The 27,464-nt window shown below is 47.5% G+C and overlaps 1 protein-coding gene across 1 annotated transcript in view; it reads left to right on the forward strand.

Moving 5' to 3' along the window:
• Positions 1-27,464, forward strand: part of LOC147462175 (uncharacterized) — a 151,120-nt gene that overhangs the window by 93,350 nt on the left and 30,306 nt on the right. Inside the window, exons 7-8 of the mRNA XM_086509580.1 lie at positions 9,348-9,935; positions 10,009-10,092. Coding sequence (XP_086365706.1) covers positions 9,348-9,935; positions 10,009-10,092 — 672 coding nt within the window. The remainder of the gene's footprint in view (positions 1-9,347; positions 9,936-10,008; positions 10,093-27,464) is intronic.

A 27,464-nucleotide genomic window follows, 5' to 3' on the forward strand; every position in this document is an offset into this window, starting at 1 on the left:
GGGGCAAATTTGCAAATTCTTGCTTCCGTTGTGGCAAATTTGGTCATATGCAATCCGAATGTCCGGAACTAAATCTGCAACCACCTCCTTCAGCTGTCCCTACTCCTCAACCTCACTCACCTCCGAAATCTTCTACTGAGGTTCAAACTAAAGGTGCTTCAACCTCCTCCCCGACAACTGGGGCAAATAAGGCAAAGGGAGACAATTACACTTGTCTGCACTTTCTGCTTCTCCAAATATTAAAGGCAAAGGAAAAGAACAGGTTTCAACCTCTCAAACTTGGATAATGACCAAGAAACCCGGTAAAGCTGTTATAGCCCGTATTCCGGCATCTTCTCGTAATTATGTGCCCCCTTTGAAGAATGGTGATGCTCGGAAAAAACTCCCTTGTAATGACAACACTTCTTTGGTTGAAGCTTGGGACAAGGTGGTTTGTTCTTACAATGAAGTTGTTACAGGAGAAGCCTTTTCATTGCAAGGTGCCTTTATTTTCAATCATCTGGGTCCAGGTCTTGACCCACCTCCTCAGGTACCTACAGCTGGGGAGAATGTGTTGATGGGCACTGGTACTTGAGTTTTCTCCCCTTTTTCCTGTTTGCTCGCCCATTGTATATACCATATAGAATGCATAGTTCTTTGAATTCAATCTCCTGTAATGTGCGTGGGTTGTGCAATCATGACAAGTGGCGGTTTACCTGGCACTATGTACATACATGTAAAGCGGACATTGTGGTTCTTCAAGAGCATAACCAGCATCAATGTGCAGGACAGACTTACTTTGCAGGCTACTGGATAGCTTATGCAAGATCAGGTGGCTATTCTGGAGTGCTTATATTGGTTCAACATGAACTCTTCCCGACCTTGGTTTTCAATGACCCGGCTGGGAGATGGATGGTCATCCAATGTATTGTTAATGGGGAAGTTTTCGAATTTGGAGGATTATATGCATGCATAGCTTCTGTAAACAGGGCACGGTTGTGGAGTGCTATCTCCTCTTATTGTTGGCGTTCCAATGCATTTCTCTGTGGGGATTTTAATAATGCATCAAACCTTGTGGATAATACTACTAGGCATTCTCACATGCTTCATATCGAATGGCATTCATGGCATCAATTTATGTTGATATGTAATGGGCTTGATTTGTGGCCCTTTCTGCATGCGACTGATCCAGGATTCACTTTTCAGCATAATGCTCAATCTATGCATCGCGCTCGGCTAGATCACTGGTATCTTTTTCACATGCAACATTATGATGACTTTGTATGCGAGATGAGGATTGATTATGCTATGTGTCTCTCGGATCATTTTCCCGTATGCTTGAAACTTCGTTTTGGCTCTTTTGATGTCAATGACCATCTACCCAAGAAGAGACTTTTGCATGTCAATAATGCTTCATATCGAACGGCAATCATGGGATCAATTTATGTTGACATGTAATGGGCTTGATTTGTGGCCCTTTTTGCATGCAACTGATTCAGGATTCACTTTTCAGCATAATGCTCGATCTATGTATCGCGCTCGGCTGGATCGCTGGTATCTTTTTTACATGCAACATTATGATGACTTTGTATGTGAGATGAGGATTGATTATGCTATGTGTCTCTCAGATCATTTTCCCGTATGCTTGAAACTTCGTTTTGGCTCTTTTGATGTCAATGACCGCCTACCCAAGAAGCGACTTTTGCATGTCAATAATGTATATTTCAAGCATGAGCCTTTTCGCGCTATGATTGTGGATATCATCCCGCCTTTGATCTCCCAAATGTATGTTGATATGGACATAGGCTGGTTCCGCTTTGTTATGCGTGTTCAATGTGTTATCCAGGATTATGGCAAGGATTATTTGTCACAATTAAGGGCACAAGTTAATCAGGCAAAGAATGCTTGTAGCAGATTAATGCACTTGGCTAACCATTCTTCTCTTACTGACACTCAAATGACTGAGTTGCTTTCTGCTCGCGCTATGTTACGGCACAATGATGAGAGGAAATTGGCCAAATGGCAGACTGGAGCTCATCAACAGGCTTTTGCAGTAAATGTGTTTTTAAACAATTCTTCCAGCATTTGCATCACTCCAGGCAGTCTCAAGCTATACGGAGAGTTAAATTACCGTCAAGGGAGTGGACCTCCACTTTACGACAGCTAGCACTAGCCCTACACTCTCATTATGGCAAGATTTTTTAGGCCCCTTCTTCTCCCACGAGAGAAGCTCGCTGCGCGTCACATGTTTCTATCGCATGTTGCTCCCATTCTTTCGATGCGGCAGTCTCAAGACTTGGAAGCTGTTTTCACTGAGTCGGAATTGATGCCAGCTTGCTTGATTTGGGTCGATGGAGAGCTCCTGGTTGGGATGGTCTTTCTGTCGAATTTTTCTTGTCTTTTTGGGATTATTTTGAAGTTGCCTCTGTTGTTCACGATGAATACAGCTTGGGAACATCAGGAATTGCCCTCCTCTTGGAAAGAAGGTTTGCTCAAGCTGATACCTATGCATGCATTGTGTGAAGAATTCTCTCATTGGTGGCCTATCACACTCATGCTTGTGGTAGATAAATTAATGGCAAAAATGCTTGCTAACCGACTTAAGTGCTTTCTGCATGAAGGCTTGCATCAATCTCAATACGGCTTTATTCCACGACGTCAAATTATTGATAACCTCGCGAATGTCATCATTGGTATGGAATATGCAAAATATACTCAGCAGGATGTCTTGGTTATGCAGGTTGACATTGAAAAGGCATTTGATACTGTTCTTTGGGATATATTGCGGATACCATGCAACACTTGGGATTTGGGCCTAGGCTATCCCATGTCGTGTTTTTCTTGTATGCACACAGCACTTCTACAATCTTGCTGGATGGATCTCTCACAAAATCTTGGCCTTTGGGACGGTAGGTAAGGCAGGGCTGCCCTCTGAGTGCTTTGCTTTATGCGATTGCTACTCGCCCCTTGTTTATGTATTTGGATTCCTTGACTTCCACCGGTAGGCTACATGGCCTGACTTTACCTTCTGGACGGCAATTTTCTGGTCAGGCCCATGCGGATGACTCTTTGTTTATGCCTCGCAATCACTATGACGATGTACAACAAATTATGCATACTCTTTACTTGTTTGGATTGGCAGCAGGTCTCAAAGTTAACTTTTGTAAATCCAAGCTATTGCCTCTGAAAGAGTGTGACTGGCATAAGGTATTGTGGCCTGGGGAGATTGTTCCTCCACATGTTCAGGTTCGCCATTTGACTTCTCCGCTAGGTTGGAATATATCGCCTATGCACAAACTGGATTGGGTGCTCGAACGTCTGCGTTCCAAGTTAAATTATTGGAAACTGTCTACGTGGCCACTTCATGTGCGTCTTGGGATTGTCCAATGCATCCTTGTGGCTTATGTGCAGTTTTACTTGCCTTTGTTATCCTGGCCTCAGTTGCGCTTGCAGTCCCTCATGTCCAATATTTTAGAGCATTTTTGGTGGGCCTCGTCTAGCAAGAAGGGTCTTCGGCTTCTATCTATGGACAAGTTGTGTTCTCCCAAGCGGCTTGGAGGGTTAAATATTTTGGACTTGCGACGTCATCTTTTGGCTCGGAAAGCTATGTTGTTGCCAGTTTTGGTGGAGCAGCAGCAACCCTAGGCTCTCACGGTCACACATTGTGTACGCACATTGTCACCCCATCTCTTGGTCATTGGAAACCGACTTATTGGGATGTTGTTTTTGAGAAGCTTGAAGGACACATTCCTGGATGTCCCTTTACTTCTTCTCTCATTGTTGCTTGGAAGGTTGTCACTTCGCATTTGGCTTGGAATGGTCGACAATCCTTTGTGGGTAACTCTCTTCATTTGGAGAGTCTGCATTGGAGCAGGGCCTTCGCTTTGGCTTTGGTTCAACGGTCTATTTGCCAAGCGTATTTTCTTTCCCAAAAAGGAATCTGTCAGGTGCATCAGGTGGTTGATGACTCGGGTTATGTTCTTTCGTTCGGTGATGCAGTGTCCACTTTCGGTTGGGTCCTCACTATTCTCCTCTCTAGCAAGAAATTCAAAGGATGCTTGATAATCACTCACCCATTCCTCCTTTGGATGTGGGCTTTTGCTTCTTTGATTGGAATCTGGCTACTACCAGATTGCACTGCATCTCAGCTGGCAGTGTCTATTCCTTCAGTCTGATGTATGGATTGTGCATCATGGTAATCAGCTGTGGTCGCTTTCTGAGTCATCCTTGTGGTGGCAACACACATTGTCTCGCATTTGGCAGAGTCATCTACCTTTGAAGGAACACATGTTCTTGTGGCGCCGCTTGGTGGGAGCTCTACTTGTTGGCAGTGTGTTACATGCTCGGCATATTGCGCCTTCCCATTGCCCCAGATGCCTTGAAGCTGAGGAGACCGTGCCACACTTACTGTGGCATTGTCGCCACTCCAGAGCCTTCATTCGGCAAGTGTCGACTGATCTTCGGCTGTGTTTTCCTTCCAGCTCTTTTCACAGACGCTTTTGGCTTTTTGGGGTGCTCCAGTCACCGCAATCTCAGTTTGCGGTGCTCTTCACCTGGGTCAGATTTTGGACTCTTTTCCTATTTCAAATTATCTCTTGGTCAAGTGCTGCATTTTGCTTATGATGTTGGAGACATTACTCTTGATACCTACAGGATTTACTTTGATTGTTTCTAGCCTTCGGAGCCTCATAGTGCTCCGCTTTTTGTATCCCTTTCTTTACGTGGGTTTTCCTCTCTTTGAGGTTTCCCACTTGTAAATTAATCAAAGCAGATTTACAAAAAAAAGAGAGTGGTGTGTGTGTGTGTGTGTGTGAGAGAGAGAGAGAGAGAGAGAGAGAGAAAGGGTTTCCGTGCGTGCCCTGTGCGCCTTCAACAATTGCGCGACCTCAGTTTCTTCGGTCTCTGCATGACCCGCACGAGCTTCTTGTCCTGAGCGTCATGCACATTCGCCCTGTTGTAGCAGCTTTCAGTGCAGCAAGTTGCCCCTGCGTAGTCAACCAGTTTACCTTTGGGTGCAGCAGGAGCTCTGTGTACAGCAACGACTTAGTGGTGCAGAAGTAGGATATGTGTTTGGTGCGCCTACGTTTATGCAAAAAAAAAACTAGTGTGTCCAGTAAATTTTTGTGTACAGCGGGAGCCTTCAAGTTCTATAAGAAAGTGACTGAAGATCTGAAAGGTGGTACAGGGCAAGGTAGCTTCGGAAAATTCAGCGTGTTGAGTTTCATGACAGATAATCCCTGTATCTGCAAAAGACACAGAGTGATGGACTCTTCATCGGTTGATGCAATGGCCTTCATCAAGAAATGCCTGCACGAAGATTTTGCAGATGCCTGTAGGGCATGGGAGGGTCCGGAACGTGAGAAAGAAGCCGTCATTCCTCTTCAGCAGTTGATGGATCCTATTGGCCAATATGCGTTAAATGCGATAATATTTTTCTTCCCTGGCAAAATTCCTATTGTAGCAGGGCTACAGTGTCACTTTCACAGGACATAGTAGTACAATTGGTCTGGTTTGGTTCACACTGGACGGGCTCTCTGGGCGTTGGTGGCTCTTTATGATTGTACATATGAGTAGTAGTTGTTGGGTCATCAGGATTATCATTTTCTTTATATATGGTCCCGCGTCGTCGTCTTGGGTGGTAGCGAGTCTATACACACAGCACGTCTGCACCATCTCTGCACATCTGAGCCTCGACACCCCCATTGTACCCGTGAGTTCTAGGCTGGAGCTGAGTGTGCTGCCACGTCAGAGTCAGTATCGGTTCTTTGAGATAGTCGACTCCATATGTTCTGGTCTGTTGCTGTGTCTCTGTGTTGATCAGCTGTCTTTTGTTTCCTTTGTTTTTATTTTGTTTTGAGTGAGATGTCATGCACATTGCACTGAGGAGCACCCACTGTAGAGAGCACGACACACTATCCGCACTATAGGTGCTCTCATTTGGCATGCCCGGTGGGACCTCAATTGAAGTCTCACTCTCTGTTGAGGTACAAATCGAGGAGCTAGCTGGGTTTTACCTAGCCTCGCCTACTTCGCTTGGCCAGTCTGGTTTGGTCCAGTTTCACCCTAGAGAGCTTACTCTAGCTGACCTAGTCTCTCACCCAGCTGGTCTGGTCCTCTCTTGCCCTGGCCCAACCAAGCTCTCGTCCTTCCTCATCCCTAGTCTAGTCCTTCCTCGTCCTGGTCCAGCCAAGTGGTCTCGTCACTTGCCCTGGTCTAGTAGAGTCTAGACCTGTGTTCAGCAGTTAAAAGTCTTCTTGCCCAAAGCTTGGTTGGATTTGTGGTCATTGCCTGACACATACAAGGTGGTCATTAGAGCGTCAAAGCACACTACTAAGTCCTCTGAAGCACTACAATAGAAGACGTCAACCCTTGGTACCTAGTAGAAGTCCACCAACCTCATCACCCATACCTCCACATACGGCATCATCCATTCCTCCATCCGGTTCTACATCTTCCAGGTCACCTTCCCCAGTAAAGCTCTCTCTCATTTTGTTACAGCAAGCTATTGAGCAACGGGCTCCTGAGCAAGCAGCCATGGAGGCGTTGACCAGTGTTTTGGCCAAGGTAAATATTAAGTTTCCTACTTTCAAGGGACTCTCCTCAGAAGATGCAGACAACCATGCAAGGAGGTTTGTATCTCTCTGTAGAGGTCGTGGTCTTAATAGAGAAGATGCTTATTTGGTGTTGTTTCCATCAACATTGGATGGTTTAGCAGACAAGTGGTACAGTTAGTTTGCAGAGAATCACTTTTCAACTTGGGCAGCTTTAAGACAACAGTTTTGTGAAGCTTTCAGACCAGGGGACTTCCAAGAAAGGGTTCTGGATGAGTTGGCCAACCTGATGCTTCAGCCCAAAGAGACTTTTACAGAACTCATGTGGACATCGTGGCTAGGTCACCCTACCACTCGGTTTGGAGATAGACTTAGATGGCTGACATTTAGAGGGGGAGCGGCAGAGAGAGGAGGGCGAGAAGGAGAGGTAGATGGAGAGGGTGGAGGGGGAACCCACTACTGCTGTGCAGGAGCCTGGGGACCACTCTGAGTGCTAGGCTGGCGCGTTGGTCCCTATCGACGTCGACCACGAACGTGCTGCCAACCCTCCTCCGCTTGAGCCCCAGGCTCGGAGGGTGGCTCTGCCTCCGTATTCTGTGACTCTGTCTGCTGCTGCTGCTGCCCAGCCCTTGAGGGCTGGGGCTGGGCTTGTGGTGTAGGTCGGGGTCTCCTCCGTGGACAAGCCTTCGCAAGATGGCCCATATGTCGACAAATAAAACACTGATTCGGGAGGCCCGAATACTCCACGCTCTGTCAGAACTAACCCCCACTCAGACGAGGAAGTAGGATGACCTTCGGGAGAGAGTGGGTGTCCCTAACCAGAACACCTATTGAGGGGATGCCGGCCGCCTTGGCAGCTACAGAGGCTGCTGTGCGAGGTGTCTCCAGGACAGTCCCAATCTCTGAGCCTATCCTGGACAAAAGTGGTAGGTACTCCCTCCTCAAATCAGGAAAGCAGACGGAGATGGGGAAGTCTGCCTCCTCTATCAGAACATCTGTAGCTGGATCAAAACCATGCCTCCACTGTCGAAAGTGGGCTCGAACTTCTCGGATGGCCAAGGGGCTCATCGCGGTGACCTTGGACGCCATCTCGGGAGTCTCCAACTCTATCTGGTGGTAGTAGCCGCGTCCAAGGAACTGAACGTCCAAGATCTTGCCCACCTCTACGAGAAGGCGGGCCTGGAGAAGATCATGCAGCTCTCCTCTGCTGGGTCTGGTGCCAAGCATCTTGCAGATGACGGAAGTCGCTTGAAGGCTCTACCTCTGCGGCTAGGCTCGCTTGCTCCGTCGGTGAGAGAGCAAGTTGAATGGTGGGCTCAGCGGGGTCCGGCGAGGGGACTTCATTGGAGTCCCTCTGTGGCAGAGCTTGAGCCTCCTTCTGTGTCTGTTGTTGTGAAGAAAGGGCGAAGAGGCGTCGGCGAACGGAGACCTCCTACTGGGCTGAGCACGTCGCAAGCGCTGTCAAGGCGAGGCGGCGGACCAAAGGCAATGTGTAGGCGGGCAGGCAGGGCAGGGCAAGGCAGGGCGGGCAGGCAGCGGGCACGGTAGGCGGGCAGGGCAGCAGGCAGGGCGGTAGCAGCGGGCAGGGAGCAGGGAGGGAGGTGATGGCGAGCAGGGGGGCAGGGAGCGTGATGGCGAGCAGCAGCGACCTCTTCCTCATGCACGTACTTTCACTTTCAATGACGTCTCTTTTCCCCTCTTTCTCTTGATGAGGAACATAATAATACCAACGATCAGCAAAGTGATCTTCTTCTCTTGTTTCTCGACTTTTGCTTTCAATGCAACACATTCGTACTATTATTGTCTGCAAAAGGCCAAAAATGACCCATGAGACCAAAAGTTTCAACCATCATATGCATGACAACACTATCTGGAACAAAGTTGAGTAAAAGATTACCTGAAAACTAGGAAAATGAAATATACGCCGTCATCGTCTTTATCTTGGCTGCATGTTCACCTACGCTAGCCCCCACTCCTAGCCATCGCACTGTCCACGACTGCCCCACGTTGGCACTGTTCTAGGTTTTCATACAGCCAGTCGGCCTGCAATGACCTCGGCCTATCTCCTCCCGAGTTTCTGCCCATGGAAGACGCCCCTCTCTTTGATAGCAGCGTTTTCAAAGCTTCAGGTCTTGATGCAATCTGGTTTGTGTTGGAGATGCAGTCCATTAGTACCAGAGTACACCTTTTTGCCAAGTTTTGGAGTGTGATATTGGAGATTCTTATGTGGAGTTTTTGGCTGTTCAAGCATGGTCTATATTAGGTGTTGGGAAACCCTCCATGATATCTCCGCCATGTCTTCGCCATGCTCCCTTGCTTCAAGTACTTGCTTGCTCTTGTTTCGTATTCTTTAGATATGCAGCTTGGAGCTCAAGTGCATGCCATCCATGTTTTAGTTCCTAGTAGGGTAGGATTTGTTTCATCTTGTAGGGATAGGTTTGGTTTCATCACCTAAATCTTCTCATGTATGCTTGTGTATGTCAAGATTAATTGTTTTCCTTTGAGTGTAATCCTAAGCTCCCTAAACCCTAAACCCTAAACCCCAGGAATTTCATCTCCTCTCTTCAGCCATTTTTCCCACTTAAATTTTTTTAGCAATCCACTCTTGGAGATATTTTTCTTTGATTTGAGAAATAAATTCTACAACCAAATTGTCTTACTGTGGTTGTATATCATACATATCATATTTATGTGTAGGGTGTGCCCCTGTGCATTTCAATCTCCATATTTGTTTTGGTGTTGTATAATTTTCTGTTAATCATTATGTGCTTATGATTTGTTGGCGCTCTTACAAATATTTTCGGAGTCTTTATGCAGCTGTTCAAACGCAAGTACAAGGTTCAAGAAACTGAAGCCAACAAGGATATAGAACCAGACCCTGAACATCATCACAAAGGAAAGCCAAGCCAGGTGTGGACCAGATTGTCTGAACTGACGTCACAGAAGCTTGTCTTGGGAATGCTGGTGCTGGTTATCCTCATACCAAATCTCCGTATTTATACCAAAGACTCTGGTCCTATTTCCTCTCTTAGTATGCTCGATCACAGTCCTTTATACTCCGCTCATTTCAATGAAACTTTGCAGTATCTCTATGACTTTTACCAAAGTCATGGCTATAACCTTCTTTATCTAGGGGTGAAAGATGAATGTGTCACCCCTTCATATGTTTCGAGTGGTGAATGTACTTCGACTGGCCAGGCAGGCTCTATGGTATGCTCAGGCCTCGACTCTGGAAGAAGCACATTTATTCAGCTGTATCCACCATCAACGAAGGTAGCAGATGGAAGGAAGGAAGCGGAGGCAATGTATCGACCAACTGAGCTTTTCATTGCTTCCAGTGAAAGTGGCCGCAGTGAGGCTTTCTTTTCCATCAAGGAAATTATTCAGAGAGGGATTCAATATGATGTATGTAATTCTTCACAAACATGGAGTAGTTTGAGCATTATATCAGCACAACTATTAACATGTAAATTTGCAGATGGGAGCTACCATCATCATTTTGCTAATCCTCTCAGCTTGGTCATTCTTTCTTAGCTGGGACTCCAACAAGCTTTTAATTCAGGTGATCAAAACAGGTCTCCATCAATGTTCTAGTTTTGGCTTTTTGAAAGTGTAAGGGAGAAAAGAGGGCTGAATGTTTTACTTACCGTTAAGTAATTTTTCCTCAGATTCAAGTTACATCCTCAAAAGGATTTTTTTTTCTAACAAGAATTGTTATTGGAAAATATCAGCTTTTATTTTTTATACATCCTGTACATGCTGTTGGATCTCACCGTCTGCTGCTTCACCATTTTATGGCCAGTTTGTTTTGTCCTTAGCTGGCCACCCACTCCATGGCATGTAGGGTCATTTTTTACGATGTCCATTTAAGGCAAGCTTTCTGGTCATCTCAAAGGTATAGGAAAACCCTTTTGCTTGAGGGCTATCAGAAGTGCCCCACTTGATGGACTCTCTGTAGCAGCCTTGTAGTCACAACATTTGGTACCCTCATTTATTTCTACTTTCATGTTCCCAAGACATTGTACTAGAGTCACACATCGATGTAACCTATTGGTCTCGTAGATCATTTTGGCCTCTAGAGGACGTCACTTCTACGGAGGACTGGGGCCAGTACGCATCATCTCTGTACACAAATCCTGAGCAGCCCCCCCTTCCCGACCCTCCCGATCCATGCCCACACACATGTGCTTTTTTCACCGCGGAGATGGTGAGGAAGGCCATTGACAGGATGAGGACTAGGAGAGCATACGATCATGATGGTTTAGTGGCTGAGCATTTCACGCATGCCAGAGATCTACTAGCAAAGCTTCTAGCAGTGATGTTTAACCGTGCCATGTGTGAGGGCTTGCCTGATACTTGGAGCCTATCTACTATTGTACCTATCTTCAAGTCGGGAGACCCTATGGAGCCTGGGAATTATCTCACTATCATGATTGGACACACATTGGCACGGTTGTACGCATCTATTCTTGAGCAGCAGCTGAGTAGATGGGCAGAGAGGAAGGAGATACACGCAACCGGGCAAGCAGGGTTCAGGAGGGGTTTTTCTACTCTTGACCATATCTTGACACTCAAAGCCATCATTGAGGAGGGTAGATCGCGTGGGAGACGGATCTATTGTAGCTTTGTGGATTTCCGCAAAGCATTTGACACAGTGCCTAGAGCTAGATTGATGCGCAGATTACAGCAGATGGGAGTACCTACAAAGCTCATTTGGGGGGTCATGGCATTATACAAGTCAGTAGTGGGGCAGGTACGCACCTCAGAGGGTCTATCCACACCGATTCACTCCACTATTGGGGTGAAGCAGGGTTGCCCGCTCTCTCCTACTCTGTTTGGTATGTATGTGGATGAGGTTTCTGACTACATTGAGAGAGATGGTGATAGAGGTGCACAGCTGGCAGGGACATGGATTCCACTACTGTTATATGCTGATGATATTGTTTTGATCTCTGACTCTCCGGAGGGGATGCAACGTCACCTGGATGCTTTGCATAGGTTTGCCCAAGAAAGTGGTTTGTCCGTCAACCTTGGCAAAACCAAGGTCATGGTATTTAATACCACCCCACAGTGGATCAAGAGGTCAGTGCCCGCTTTCACATACAGACAGGAGAAGGTGGAGTATACAGATGCTTACACTTACCTTGGTGTGGTTTTCAGTGGGCCAGCATTTTCACTGAGGAGGGCAGCAGAGACTCGATTGACCAGAGCCCATGCAGCATTGGGTAAATTGGAAAGGATGTGTTCACAGGTCCAATTTCAGGAGCCTCGGACGAAGCTCTGGCTCTTTGACACTTTGGTGGCTTTTGTATTGCTCTATGGAGCTGAGATTTGGGGACCTTCACTGGACCATCACGGGAGGACAGCCCGAAGTGATGGATGGGGGGACATGGAGAAGCCTCTGGTCTCTATGATCTCGCGGCTCATTAGGGCCAAGACTTCAGTACCACGTGCTATTATACGAGCAGAGCTAGCTGCCTCCCCACTGGTGGTTGAGGCGCTCACAAGATCGGTCTCCTTCATACACCGCATGTGGGAACTCCCCTGAGACATATATGCACGCCTTGCACTTGAGTCCTCTCAACAGTTAGCCGTGCAGGGAGATACAACATGCTGGTATGGGGAGATGACGTCATGGTTTCAGGCGCATGGGTTCAACATAGACAGATTGCCCCCCTTCCAATACTCACTGGATGCGCCCTCTCTGACTCTTACACAGTCCGAGGTAACCAGGCTCATTCGCCAAGATTTGACTTAGCTAGACACCAAGAGGACATGGATATAACCAGCACAGGAGCTAGGCACGAAGATGGCTTTCTACAGAGAGCATCTCCTCCAGCTTACGGAGGATGGTTTTGTGACGAGGCCCAGATACATGGACACTCACCTGTCTCATGGGTGCGATGTGCTATTGGCCAGATACGCACATCTTCACACCAGCTGCGGATCGAGACTGGGAGATACAACGAAGTACCAGCAGAGGCCAGGACATGCCCCTTGTGTGACATCGAGCCTGAGACAAAGTTGCACTACACATGCCACTGCCCCGTCTACTACGAGATACGAGGCCGCTTCCATTGCTTGTTCAGAGAGGGCTTTGGACCATTCTCGAGAGTCATGCGGTACGAGGATCAGAGATGCCTGGGTTTGTTTTTGCTCGAGCTGCGCAGACTCAGAGAGAGCTTGATGAGAGGAAAGATTAGTCAGTCTCAGAGACAGATCACAAACTTCTTTAGAGCTGCCACTGGACACCCGGAGGAGTTACTACCATAGCAAAGCTCGTCGCTTTACACCAAAGGCATACTGATCGAAGGAGCGACTGAGCTGGGGAGATCCAGACGCCCACAACTGCAGAGGACTACACAACATCGACAGAGGCTGCATGAGAGGATCCAGGTCACTTTGGCTCGACATGCACAATGCCCGGTCAGACTACTGACCATGGAGGAGATTGATGAGATCCGCCAGCGACGACCGATGCTGGATCTCCTATGATCTACCTATCCCAGCTAGCTGTTTTAGTTGCTTAGTCCATACCCAGCAGTCTAGGATTCCATAATATTTTATTTTGTCGTTTTGTCATCTTGTTACTCTGACTTTGTATCAGATCCACCACATTGTAACTCTCTGGTCTCATAGGTCACTTTGGCCTTTTGAAGACGTTAATATAACATTTCATTTCTCTCTCTCTCTTCCCCCCTTCTTTCATTGTACTACACATTGTATTTTGTTTCAGTTCTTTTCTATTCCGGACATGGTATCAGATTCACTATGTTGTAGCGGCTTGGTCTCGTAGGTCATTTTGGCCTTTTGAAGACGTTAATATATCATTTCATTTTTCATTTCTCTCTCTCTCTCTCTCTCTCTCTCTCTCTCTCTCTCTCTCTCACGCAGCCCCTCCTCGCTCCCCATCACACAGCCATCTCTCTCTCTCTCTCTCTCTCTCTCTCTCTCTCTCTCTCTCTCTCACACACACACACACACACACACGGATACATACCCACACACACACTACACACATACACGCATACACACACGTACTCCCTCTCTTCCCCTTCTCCCCTCTTCTTCACAATATGAAGAGAGGGTAGTTACGAAGACGACCATGTCTTCCCCCATCATCAAGACGCCGACATCGACAATGAAGACAACCTTCATGCTCACGAACAAGAGGCTTGCACAATTGGAGAAGGACATGAAAGAATGGCGGATGGAGAGAGAGATATGGGAGGAGGAGAAAGCCACCTTCATCAAGCTATGGAACGAGAGAAGGAGGACATGAGAGCGGAAATCCAAAATCTCAAAGAGGAGAAGGAGAGAAGGGAACGGGAGAACGAGAAGGAAAGGGAGAGATGGAGGAAAGAGCAAGAAGAGATGAAGGCACAAATCGATCTCCTTCATGCTTCCATCACATCCCTCACCCCCGAGGAAGGAGAGATTAAAGAGGAGGCTAAGGAAGCCCGCAAGGAGGAGATCACCAAAGCCCTCACCGCAAGCATTGAGGACAAATTAGAGGCCACCAAAGAAGGATGGGTCGAAGTGGTCAAAAAGAACATCAAGAAGGTAGCAAGAGAGGAAGCCCAAAAAGATGAGGTACTCATCGTACACACAACCATCGAGGAGGAGAAGATGCGACAAGCTCGCCGTCTCAATGTGCGAGTGACCGGCATCAAAGAAGAAGAAGGGTCTACACCCGAGAGCGATGGGAAAGCTTTATGCAAGAAAGTGGGATACAAGGAAGAAGAGATCCTTTTCTCCAAAGTTTGGAGAGCCGGCAAAGATCCAAAGAAGAGAGCTCTCATCCTCCAATTCGCCTCCGAGGAGTCTCGAACTTCTTTCCTCCAAAAGAGGGTCATCTTGAGAGGGCTAGAAGGCCCCCCGATTTATCTTGATGATGACCTCACAAAGATGCAACAAGATCACCGTCGCACGTGCATGCCTAGAGTCCACCAAGCCCGCAAAGAAGGGAAGAAGGCAGTATATCGAGATGGTAGGGTTATCATTGATGGCAAGACCATCGCATAGGGACTCGCGGCCTGTGGGACACACGAGGAGATTCATGTCACGGTTTGGAATTGCAATGGAGACCTATGGACACACCCAGAGAGACTTGAGGAGGTGATGAGAGGTCGAGACATCATTCTACTTACAGAGACACACGAGAGCCCAGAGAGAGGGTTACCACGGATACATGGATTCCAGTGGGAGTCTCTACATCGGGGATGTATGCGCCAGCACACCACTCACGGCTCAGGAGGAGTGGCCATACTCTTTAGACAGGGGCTTCACAGCAGACTACAGATTGTTGCCCGGGACCCACAGGCCCGCTACATGTGGATTCGCCTCGAGCTCTCACGAGACAGGATCGTCTACATTGCCCTTTGCTACTTTACTCCCACAGGCTCCAGATTCGCCCCTATTGAGCAGGAGTCACCGTACGCATACCTCACGGAGGAGATTATGGAGTACTCCACACTGGGTGAAGTCTTCCTTATGGGAGACTTCAATGCTCGTACGCGCAGTGAGCAGTGTGAGGCATATGACCACGAGGACCCAGAGGCACTACACACTCTAGATGAGGAGGCTACTATGAGAGATACAGCAGACAGAGCTCCAGTCACAGCCTACGGACGACATCTACTTCGACTTGGCTCCCAGCACCGTCTCGTTATTTATAACGGGATGGTCCAGTGGCCCACCTCAGGGGGCCTGACTTGTATGCCACATGGAGTTGCAGAGGGAGGGGGGAGTACAGTCGACTATATTCTGGGACCCAGGGAGGCTACACACCTTATCACATCCTTCACCATTCCACCCATACCCATCGGAGCCGACCACACATACCTCTCTTTCTCCATCACCGGAGATACCATCCCACACAGCTCCACAGCACACACTCCACACACCACCATCCATTTCACACATGAGCTAGCCTCTCTTTACTCGGCCGAGGTCGAGCATGGCCTATGCCTCCTCCACCCATCCACACCACTCTCAGTTCTCACATCACATATCTCTTCCGTTCTCCACACTTCAGCTATTAGCTCTTTTCCACACACCACTCACACAGGACGCACTCCCCCCCCCCGGGACTATGCCTCAGAACCGTTGGTATGATGATGAGTACAGAGAGCTATACCGACGCCTCCGTGCACGGCGAGCTTTAGGAGAGATCACAGAGAGAGAGGCCAGACGGCATATGAAGACGCTGACATGCCAAAAGCGGCGAGCATTCGAAGAGGCACAGGAGCTTGAGCTATACCGCCTATTCATGAGCATGGATAGCGCGACGGCATGGCGCACCCTGTGCGAGCCACGTCCGACTACAGCTATTGAGGATCCACAGATATGGCATGATTATGCAGAGCGACTTTATGAGGTGCCAGGGCAGCCTCCTATCCCACAGCCACACGAGCCACGCCCCACGTGCTCCTCCTTCTTTACAGCAGAGATGGTAGAGAGGGCCATACGCCGCATGCAGCACAGACGATCAGCTGACCATACTGGATTACAGAGTGAGCACATCATTTATGCGGCCTCCACTATAGCCCCGTTGATTGCACATGTCTTCAACCGGGCTATAGGGGAGGGCTTCCCAAAGGAGTGGACACAGCACACCATAGTGCCTATCCACAAATCTGGCGACACCCTGGACCCAGGGAACTACAGGACTATCATGATTGGCCACACTATGGCCAAGCTATATGGAGCAGTACTTGAGGCACAGCTCAGCTGCTACGCAGAGATCGAGGGTTTACGAGCTCCAGGCCAGGCAGGTTTCAGACGAGCTTTCTCCACCACTGATCATATCTTCGTTCTGCACTGCCTCATTGATGGGGCAAAGGCGCGGAAGAAGAGGCTTTACTGCTGCTTTGTGGATTTCCGCAAGGCCTTTGACACAGTCCCACGCGAGAGACTCTTCCAACGCCTTCACAGCATTGGGGTACCAACAGAGATGATTTGGGCCATATATGCTCTCTACGAGTTCGTTGCCCAGGCGGTTTTTCAGAGACCATTGCTAGCACCATTGGTGTTAAGCAAGGATGCCCACTCTCCCCGACACTCTTTGGGCTCTACATCGACGAGATCTCCGACTACATACTACGAGCAGGAGGAGAGGGGAGCGACTTGGCAGGTACTCCGGTCCACATCATGTTATATGCTGATGATATTGTGTTGATTTCAGAGTCACCCGAGGGCTTGCAACGCCATCTTGAGGCCTTGGACGAATTCAGCACACACAGGGGGTTGACTGTGAACCTTGGCAAAACCAAGGTTATGATCTTTCACACATCCAGTGCAGTGAGGAGCGCTGCCACCTTCACAGCAGCAGGAGGACAGGTTGATGTAGTCACCTCCTATGTCTACCTTGGCATCACATTCACCAGCCTACCAGGACCCTTCACTATGAGGCAGGCTGCTGCTGACAAGCTCACCCGAGGATATGCAGCTCTGGCCATGCTAGAGCGGAGATGCCACCAGGCACACTTTCAGGAGCCCCGCACGAAGGGGTGGCTTTTCGACACCTTAGTCACCCCGGCCTTGATGTACTCGGCGGCAGTATGGGCACCAGGATTGACAGCTAACCAGTGGACACAGCTTGAGAGGCCACAGGTATGTATGATCTCACGCTTGCTCCGCAGCAAGAAGACAGTGCCACATGACATTATTAGAGCCGAGCTTGCCACACCACCTATGGTTGTAGAGGCACTATTCCAGACAGTCTGCTTCATCCAGAGGATGAGAGAGCTACCTCTTGACAGACTTACTCGTAGAGCATTTGAGGCAGCTATACAGCTATCAGAGAGTGGGCATGAGAGAGCATGGTACTCACAGGTCAGAGCATGGTTTGAGGGACACGGTCTTGACATGGAGAGCCTACCACCATTCCAGTACGACCCCCACTCACCATATGTTCACCTCTCTCGCAGTGAGAGGAACTTGGTATTGAGACAGGATCTGTGGCAGCTATACACTAGGAGAGTCTAGGAGTCACCTGGCTTGGGGACGAGGATGTCAGATTACAGAGACCAGTTTCTCACCATATTGTCTGGGGGGTTCATACAGAGACCACGCTACATGGACACATATATGCCACATAGCTCACGGGTGGCGATTGGTCAGCTGAGAGTGGCTTCACATAGGTTAGAGATTGAGATCGGGAGACATACTGGTGTTCCCAGGGAGGAGCGAGTCTGCAGAGCCTGCACAGAGGAGGTGGAGAGTGAGGAGCACTTTGTATGTAGATGCAGAGCATACACTGAGATCAGAGGCAGGTATGAGGCCCTATTCAGAGGACAGCCCACTCTCCGAGAGATCATGGACTCTCGAGATCAGAGACAGCTCGGACGTTTCTTACTAGAGATACAGAGCCATCGGGACACACTACTACAGCCACACACAGCTATACAGACAGAGGGGAGACAGTCGCAGCTCACAGACTTCTTTCAGAGGATTGCCGCCCCTCCCTCACGAGACACTCAGAGGGGAGTGACACTCCCACAGGCGGAGGTGAGCCGAGCTAGACGACGACCACGAGTCACAGGCTACAGGGGCGCGAGCTCCCACCACCGACAGATCGAGGAGATCCGAGCTCGGGAGCGCCGTGCCACTGAGGAGCAAGTGGCTCAGATGAGGGCCGACTCGACAGCTTTCATCCGGGTAGCCTTGGCACCAGACCCGCCCATGTACCACATCTTACATCCCCCCATTAGTACAGGATGGAGCTAGATAGCTTGATGCATTCTCATGATTGTACTACCTTGAGCTCCATCCCTCCTCAGATACTCCACTACCTACATTCAGTTCAGTGTTGTATCAGTTTTGTTTCATTTGTCTTTCCGATAGACGGATGACATACACACCATGTACATTTGATTTGTCTCATAGGCCGATTTCGGCCTGACATAGACGTTAAAAATCTTTTTTTCTTTCTTTCTTTCTCTCTCTCTCTCTCTCTCTCTCTCTCTCTCTCTCTCTCTCTCTCTCTCTCTCTCTCTCTCTCTCTCTCTCTCTCTCTCTCTCTCTCTCTCTCTCTAGCTTTGCCTACGCACTACTTGTTCTCACAGTCTGTGCGCTACTGGGCCTGTAAACATGCACACACATTCAACAGGTTTTCAGAATTGTAGGTTTTCAAAGACTTGCAGAATTCAGGATTCAGGATTTTACAGAATTGCAGAAATCAGAGACCTGCAGAAATTCAAAAAAAATTCAAAAAATTTCAGGAAAATTTTCAGAGTGCAGAAATTGTAGAAGGGAAAAATTTGTACGCAATATGTATGTTTGACATGTATGCTTGATGCGGTATGTATACATAATGTGGAAATGCCTTTGCGTATAGTGCTTTCTTGTCCCTACTACCAGAAGTTCTCGTACCCTCTCGTTTTTGGCGGCCATCAAGCATGAGGAAGCCAAATGACAAGACTGACCCCTTAGAGGATTCCGTTCAAAAATGCAAAATAAGAAATGACCAAAGCCATCAACAAGATCAACTGAAACCTACTGGGCACAATAAAGATGCTAGAAGAACACGTGTTGGTCTAGGAAAGCAAGATAACTAAGTTGGAAGATCGTGTGACAGCCCAAGATGAAGAGATTGCATCACTCAAGAAGGATATGCGATCACGAAACACACTCAAAGAGGGGGAATTGCAACCATCAGTAATAGAGGAACTCAATACGATCAAAGAGCAAGTGCGGGCCATCAAAGAGGGGGAAGAGCAGCACAAAGAAATGACGACTTCTTGGGTGGATGTTATTACAAAAACTCAACAGAAGGCGGAGAGGCAAGGAAATAGATTGAGGTTGCAAAGAAAGGAAAAGGCAAGGAAACAACGTACACGTCCATGCCCACCATTATCAACCTGACACTAGAAGAGGAGCAAAGAAGACGTGTGCGCGCTTTGCATGTGAGAATTTGTGGCCTCAAAGACAAAGACAATGTGGATGAGGAGGTAAAAGAGCTCATGATTTTGATGGGGGTTAATGAGCCGATGCACACAAGAGCTTGGAGAGTGGGCAACAAGAAAACAGGCATCTTTCTCGAAGATGATCTTACCCTCTCGCAGATCGCTCATATGCAGGAGGTAAAGCCGGAGATTAGAGCGGCAAGAGAAAAAGGTAAAATTGCCTTTTATCGAGATGCAAGAGTAGTAATATTGGAGCGTGTCACAAAGTGATGACGTGGCTACCGACAGCAGAAACCCTAATTTCTGCCAGAAACCCTAAAATTCTTGCAAACCCTAATTTGCAGAAACCCTAATTTCTGAAAACCCTAACCCTAACTGCTGGCTGAAACCCTAAAGTGGCTGGAAATCCTAAAAGCAGGCGGCAAATGCCACATGACAGCAGCGTATGGATTTCCGGATTTTACGGAGGTGGAAAAAAAGCCCCTAGCGATGCAATTTGCATGCTTTTGGCTACGCTTTGGAGATAGAGAGAGAAATTGCTTTATTTTACTCTCTTGAGAGAGAGAGAGAGAGAGAGAGAGAGAGAGAGAGAGAGAGAGAGAGAGAGAGAGAGAATTTTCATTGCTTTATTTTTGAAAGCTTTTGGGGCTCTTCTTTTGGCCATCCCTTGTAATCTTTAAATACGCGGTGAGGGGCTCACTCTGCAGAGCATCTGGACGCAGAGTCTGAGAGTGAAACCCTAACCGCTCTTTGTACTTTGACATTGATTTATTACATAAAGAAATACCGAAAGGGGCGCCAGTCTTTGGGGCCAATATCTCTAGGCACGGAACTCCGCCGGGCCAGTGCAAATCTATTGTGATCTGTGAATTGTTTTGAAGTGGTTATTTGGTGCTGTCCCAATTGATTCTTGACTTGGAGTGTCCAAGTCTGTTACAGTGGTATCAGAGCACTGCCGATTTCTGTTCTACGGGAAATCCGATCCCCAATTTTTTTTTCCGCGGCACCTATGGCTTCACGCAAGGATCAGTCGACTCCCTCTGCATCTGGAGATGCGGGCAGGGTTCACAACGAAGATTCCGGCAAAGAGTATGGCCCACCTCGGCCTACTCAGGCGGAGCAACGAGAGATGGAGCGTCATCAATTGATCAACGATGCAACGAAGATGATGCTCAATTTTGCGAAGGACCCAAAATTTGCAAAGTATATGAGCGAAACTTCTTTTCAGGAAGTGCACAAGCAGTGGTAGAAAACCACTACACCACCCCCGAAACCCGCTCTCAAGAAACCTTCTACTCACAAGAAATATTTAGAGAAGAAATTAGAAGAGGTGGTTGATGCACGGATTGCTCAGCTTTTTGACGCGCAAAGGAAAGCCAAAAAGCACGGCAAAAAGCAGAAGAAAGGCACTGACTTCCCGGGTTATTTGGGACGTCAGTCGACATTTGACAAAGCAAAGAAACAGAAGAAGCGTGTTCACTTTGAAGGAGTACCCAGTTCTTCTTCTTCTTCTTCTAACAGTTCTTCTAGCTCTTCAGATTCGAGCGAAGAAGACAGAAAAGGTAAAAAGCGAAGCAAGAAACAACACTTCGGAAAGGACAAGAAAAAGGCAAAGAAGGCTAAATCTCGCCCAGAGACTGACAGTTCTACTGAGGACTTGTCTATAGATGGTTCAGACTCGGATGACGGAAACTTTTATGCGAACAAGAAGAATTTTTATAAAGCCAACTAGTATGACTTTCTAGAAGATAAAAGCAAGAAAGTCTGAGAGTTTAAGGAAGGTGGCCACTCGATCAAATTTGATACTTTTTCAGGATACTCAGATGCTTCAAAGGCTCTGTCTTTTATACAGCAGTTTGACATCGCTTTCGCGGGAGGACGCTATTCAGAGCACTCCAGGATTCGGAGAGCTGCCTCTTACTCTCTAAGGGGAATGCTCGCACTTGGTGGTCCACGCTTCTTTTAAACAAGACTGCGCCAGTTAAATGGCTGAAATTCAACAAGCTTTTTATTTCTTCGTGGTTGACGCAAGAGTATGAACGAGATATACGAGCTGCTTGGAACCATCTTCGGATGACCAAGAAAGATACAATCAATGCTTACTGTGAGATTCTGGAGCTCGTTTCTACCCGCCTCTTCATTCAAGAAGATCTCGTTCAGAGAATAGATTGAGCGGTTCACCTTGGGTCTACCTACAGAGATCCGAGATCACTGTTTGGAGCAGAAGTCAGCTTCTATTCAGGAGTTGATGAGTCATGCGAAGCGGGGCTTTGCCATTCACTCTGGCAGTCTGACCTACCCCATAGATGAGGCCATGACACAACGAGCCGAACAGACTTTTGGAAATGAAAGTAGAAAGAAAAAGAGCAACCCAGAGAAAAAGGATGCACGACCCAAGCTTACTCCTCATGAGCGAGCTCGCTTCATCAAGGAGGGGAAGTGCTTTGGATGCGGGGAACATGGACAAATCTCCGCAAAGTGCCCTAAAAAGGCACACAAAGAACAGAATGATAAGGACGACAAGAGGCCTGAGAGTTCGAGAGCAGCTGAGGAACGTGTTCTCTTAGGGATTCCCTGGTACCACAAGAAAAACGCCGTGGTCGATTATCGGGCGAGGAAAGCGACTTTGACTACAGAAAAGGGCATAACAATTGTACTTGATATTAAACTGAAGGGCGAGTCTGTCCCTATTGTATCGGCTTCGGCCATTTCAAAATTAATGAAATCCAGTCTGTTTGTTCACTCGATCTTTATGAAAGAATTGAGCGAGGCTTCTCAGAGGGCCTACCAAGCGAGTTACCACCTGCTCGTCCTGAAGATCATACCATTGATTTGATCCCTGGAAGCACACCACCGAACCGGCCACCTTACCGTGTGAGCCGAGCACAGAATGAAGAGATTATGAACCAAGTGAAAGACCTTTTGGAAAAGGGTGTTGTCCAGCCTAGTACTTCACCGTATTGCTCTCCAGTGTTGTTGGTTTTGAAGAAAGACGGATCTTGGAGAATGTGCATAGATTATAGAGCTCTCAACAAAATCACCGTCAAGGACAGATTTCCAATTCCTAGGATTGATGATATACTCGACAGGTTACAAGGATCCTCGTGCTTTAGGAAGATTGACCTGAAGAGTGGATATCATCAGATCCGAATCGCATCGGGAGATGTCTACAAGACAGCCTTTCGGACTACTTTTGGGTTATTTGAGTTTTTGGTGATGCCTTTTGGCTTAACCAATGCTCCTGCGACATTTAACCGGATGATGGACAGGATTTTTCGAGAGTACAGGCTATTTGTTGACACTTTCTTTGACGACATCATTGTTTTCTCCAAGAATGAGGCAGAACACAGAGATCATCTGCTTCAGGTCTTTCAGGCATTACGAGATCACAAGTTAGTTATTAATGCAAAGAAAAGTGAATTTTTCCTACCAAAGATACACTTTTTGGGACACATTGTCTCAGCAGCAGTAGTGCAAATGGATCCGGCCAAGATAGAGACTATACGTGATTTGCCCGATTTGAAGAATGTCCATGAAGTTAAAAGCTTCTTGGGAGTGTGTTCGTACTACAGGCGGTTCATACGAAAGTTTGCAGAGGTTGCTTCCCCTTTGCATATCTTGACACAGAAAGGAGTCCCTTTCTCGTGGGGACCCATAGAGGTGACGGCCTTTCAGACATTGAAAGAGAAATTGACTACGAGACCAGTTTTGACTTTGCCGGACTTGCAGAAGTCATTTGAAGTATATCGTGATGCTTGTGGTCGTACTCTGGGTGCGGTCTTAATGCAAGAAGGCCATATCATTGCTTACGAGAGCCGATTGTTCTCAAGGCCGGAGGTGACAGCACAGATTTATGAGAAAGAGCTTTTGGCGGTTATCCATGCTCTCACTCAGTGGCGGCATTAGCTACTCGGAGCGGATTTTACTGTCTTTACAGACCATCAGAGTTTGCGCTACTTCTTGTCTCACAGAAGCAGCTTTTGGAAAAGCAGATGCGGTGGGCAAACATCTTGTCACGGTTTCACTTTCCAGATTGTACAGGGACAGAAGAATGTGATGGCAGATGCTTTGTCTCGGAAGCCGTTGGTTCTGGCTATTTCCGCGATACATTATAGGAGCTTCGAGGATATGGTCGACCAGTATGCCATAGATACAGATTTTGCGGATATTTTCACACGGATACGGGATGGGGAGACAGTAGCAGGATACTCCATTCGAGAAGGCTACTTGATGAGAAAAACTATGTTGTGCGTTACACAGCTGTTGAGGGAAAAGGTTATGACTCAATGCCACTGTCCACCTTTTACGGGTCACCGCGGCATTGCTACCACCATGAAGGGGGTAGAGAGATACTTCTTTTGGCCGAGACTCAAAAAGGATGTGGAAGAGTTTGTGCGCAGTTGCTTAGTATGCCAGAAGGTCAAGTTTGACAGGCATAAAGCACAGGCATTGTTACAGCCTTTACCCATACCCACCCACCCCTGGGAAAGTATTGCAATGGATTTCATTTTTGATCTCCCGAGGACACAGAGTGGTCACGATGGTATCTGGACTGTTATTGACAGATTTAGCAAACAAGCTCATTTCATTCCAGTGAAGATAACAGTCAAGCCGGATCACTTAGCGAGACTGTTTGTGGCCCAGATCTTCAGATTACATGGCATGCCTGAGACGATTGTCTCCGACAGAGATCCCAGATTTACGAGTTTGTTTTGGAAGGCAATTTGGGAGAACATTGGCACGCGGTTGCAGTTCTCATCATCGTTCCACCCGCAGACTGATGGGCAATGTGAGATTGCAAATTCAGTGGTTCTAGATTTATTGAAGTCTTATGTCTCAGATCAAAAGACTCAATGGGAAAAGTACTTACCTTTGGTGGAATTTGCCTACAATAACACGATACACTCTTCGACGGGGAAGGCGCCATTTGAGATTGTTGAAGGTGCTACGAAGGTTCCACCCTTCATAAGCACGAAAGATAAGATTTTTAAAGCGGATGAATATACTCGAGATTTGGATATGGCTTTTGCCAAGGTTCGCGAGACTTTACAGAAGTCTCAAGAACGACAGAAAAAGGCAACGGATCGCCATCGTCGCGACTTGAAATTGAAGGAGGATGATTGGGTGCTCTTACGTTTTGAGAAAGCACGCCTAAGAAAGAAAAAGGGAAAGGAGAGGCTTTTTCTAAAGCTTAGTATGCAATACTACGGACCTTTCCAGATCACTGAAAAGATAAATGATGTCTTCTTCCGACTGAAACTGCCAGATACTTGGAGGATTCACAATGCATTCCATGTGAGTCTCTTGAAACCTTTTAAGATTGATGTGCGTGACGATGGGGAGCCTGATGAGCAACCCGAAGTGGAAGAAAACGAGGAGATCCTTGTTCCTGAACAGATTTTGGCACATAAGGATACAAAGACTAAAGGTAAAGTCCAGGCGGTTCTTGGTTAAGTTCAAGAACTATCCTGCATTGGATGCGAAGTGGATAGAGGAGGAGGACCTAGCAGATACTCCTCAAATTGGAAACTTTACCTCGATGCTTTTGGTTTAGCATAGTCTATTCCAAACGGAACCTAGAAATTCAGCTTGGCCGGAGATCTGCTACAGTGGGATGCACAAGAGGGGAGTCACTCCGCTCCTTTGTCAACAGATGCCTTGATTTAGATACTAGAGTCACTGATGTCTCTTTGAGCTTCAGGGATACTGAAAGCTGACAGTATTCTGCTGTATGACTTTAATGAAATGGAATTCCTAATTATGATACTGATTTGTTCTTGACTTCTTTGAAGTCCAGGAACTGATAGACGAAATGACTGCAGCATTTTGGTCTGATTGATCTCGAATAGACATGGTTGCAATCGGGGGTAGTCAATCGGACATCGATGAGGTCCCGATTGGACCTAGATGCGATTGCTAGCTACATTGCCTATAATTCATGGTCTAAGATCCGAATGAATGTTGAATGTCCTGTGATGTCCTGTGATGTCATATGATGTGACTGTCAATTTGGTACATGTAGTACGTAGGTACTAACAGTCAGTGTTTGCTAAGACGGTTTATGGCTTCTGTCAGTTTTGCAGGCGTAATCGCGGTCGATTAAAATGCTTTCACGAGGGGGGTATGTCACAAAGTGATGACGTGGCTACCGACAGCAAAAACCCTAATTTCTGCCAGAAATCCTAAAATTTCTGCAAACCCTAATTTCTGCCAGAAACCCTAATTTGCAAAAACCCTAATTTCTGGAAACCCTAACCCTAACTGCTGGCTGAAACCCTAAAGTGGCTGGAAACCTTAAAAGCAGGCGGCAAATGCCACGTGGCAGCAATGTACGGATTTCCGGATTTTACGGAAGTGGAAAAAAAGCCCCTAGCGATGCAATTTGCATGCTATTGGCTACGCTTTGGAGATAGAGAGAGAAATTTCTTTATTTTACTCTCTTGAGAGAGAGAGAGAGAGAGAAATGAAATGAAATGAAATGTTATATTAACGGCTTCAAAAGGCCAAAATGACCTATGAGACCAAAAAGTTACAATTGGTGAATCTGATACCATGTCTGAGTACGGAAATTACCAGGTTACAAAGTTACCAAGTTACAAAGAACTAACACTAAAACACTAAGGCACTAAGGAGAAAGGGAATAAAAAAGGGGGGGGGGGGGGGGGGGAGGGGGGGTTTGTGGGTTCAGATGAAATCTCTCATCGGTCGCTGTCGGATCTCATCGACTTCCTTCATGGTCAGAACTCTGGTTGGGCGTCTTTCATGTCGAGCTAGAGTGATCTGTATCTTCTGTTGCAACCTTCGTCGGTAGTGGGAGACCCCCCGAGGTCGTGGCCGTCTGGATCTGCCAAGTTCAGTGGCTCTATCAAGCAGTGTACCTCGAGTATGAGTAGGCTGTAATGACTGCTCCGTTTGCTCTCCTCTGCCTGGTGTAAAGAACTCTGTGATTCGTCTCTGAGACTGTCTTTCCCCTGATGTCCTCAGCAAGCTCTCCCTAAGTCTGTGCAGCTCTAGCAGGAACAATCCGAGACACTTCTGATCCTTGTATCTCATGACTCTAGAAAAAGGTCCGAACCCTTCTCTAAACAAGCAGTGGAAGCGTCCGCGTATCTCATAGTATGCCGGGCAGTGGCATGTGTATTGCAGTTCTGTCTCTGGATCTAAGTTACACAGGTGACATATCCTGACTCCTGCCAGCACCCCTCGGAATCGGCCAGTCTCGATCTGGAGCTGATGTGAGGATGTGCGTATCTGTCCAATAGCGCATCTTATTCCATGAGATAAGTGTGTATCCATGTATGGTGGCCTAGTCACAAATCCGTCCTCCGTGAGTTGGAGAAGATGCTCTCTGTAGAAGGCCATCTTCGTGCCCAACTCCTGTGTCGGTTGTATCCATGTGCTCCTGGTATTTAGTTGAATCAGATCCTGACGTATGAGCCTGGTGATCTCTGTCCGTGTGAGAGACAAGGAGGGTGCATCCAAGGAGTATTGAAGCGGAGGTAATCTATCCATATTGAGACCATGCGACTGGAACCATGATGCCATCTGTCCATACCAACATGCTGTATCGCCTTGTAGAGCTAGTTGTCGAGATGACTCCAGGGCAAGCCGAGCGTATCTGTCTCTGGGGAGATCCCATAAACCGTGCATAAAGGACATCGATCTCGTCAGTGCCTCCACCACGAGGGGGGGGGGGCTAGCTCGGCTCAGATAATCTCATGTGGTACTGAGGCCTTAGCCCGAATCATCGGAGCGATCATAGAGACCAGAGGCCTCTCCATACATCGCCATCCATCTGTATTACCAGATCTCCCATGGTGGTCTACTGAGGGTCCCCATACCTGAACTCCATAGAGCATAGCTGGAGTCACTAGAGTGTCAAAGAGCCATAGCTTTGTTCGCGGTTCCTGAAACTGAACCTGCGAACACATCCTCTCCAGTCCTCCCAAAGCTGCATATGCTCTCGTCAGTCTAGTCTCTGACGCTCTCCTTAGTGAAAACACCGGTCCACTGAATACTACCCCAA

This window comes from Adiantum capillus-veneris, chromosome 3 (assembly GCF_014529385.1).
Source record: "Adiantum capillus-veneris isolate H3 chromosome 3, ASM1452938v2, whole genome shotgun sequence".
In the NCBI taxonomy this organism is placed as follows: domain Eukaryota; kingdom Viridiplantae; phylum Streptophyta; class Polypodiopsida; order Polypodiales; family Pteridaceae; genus Adiantum; species Adiantum capillus-veneris.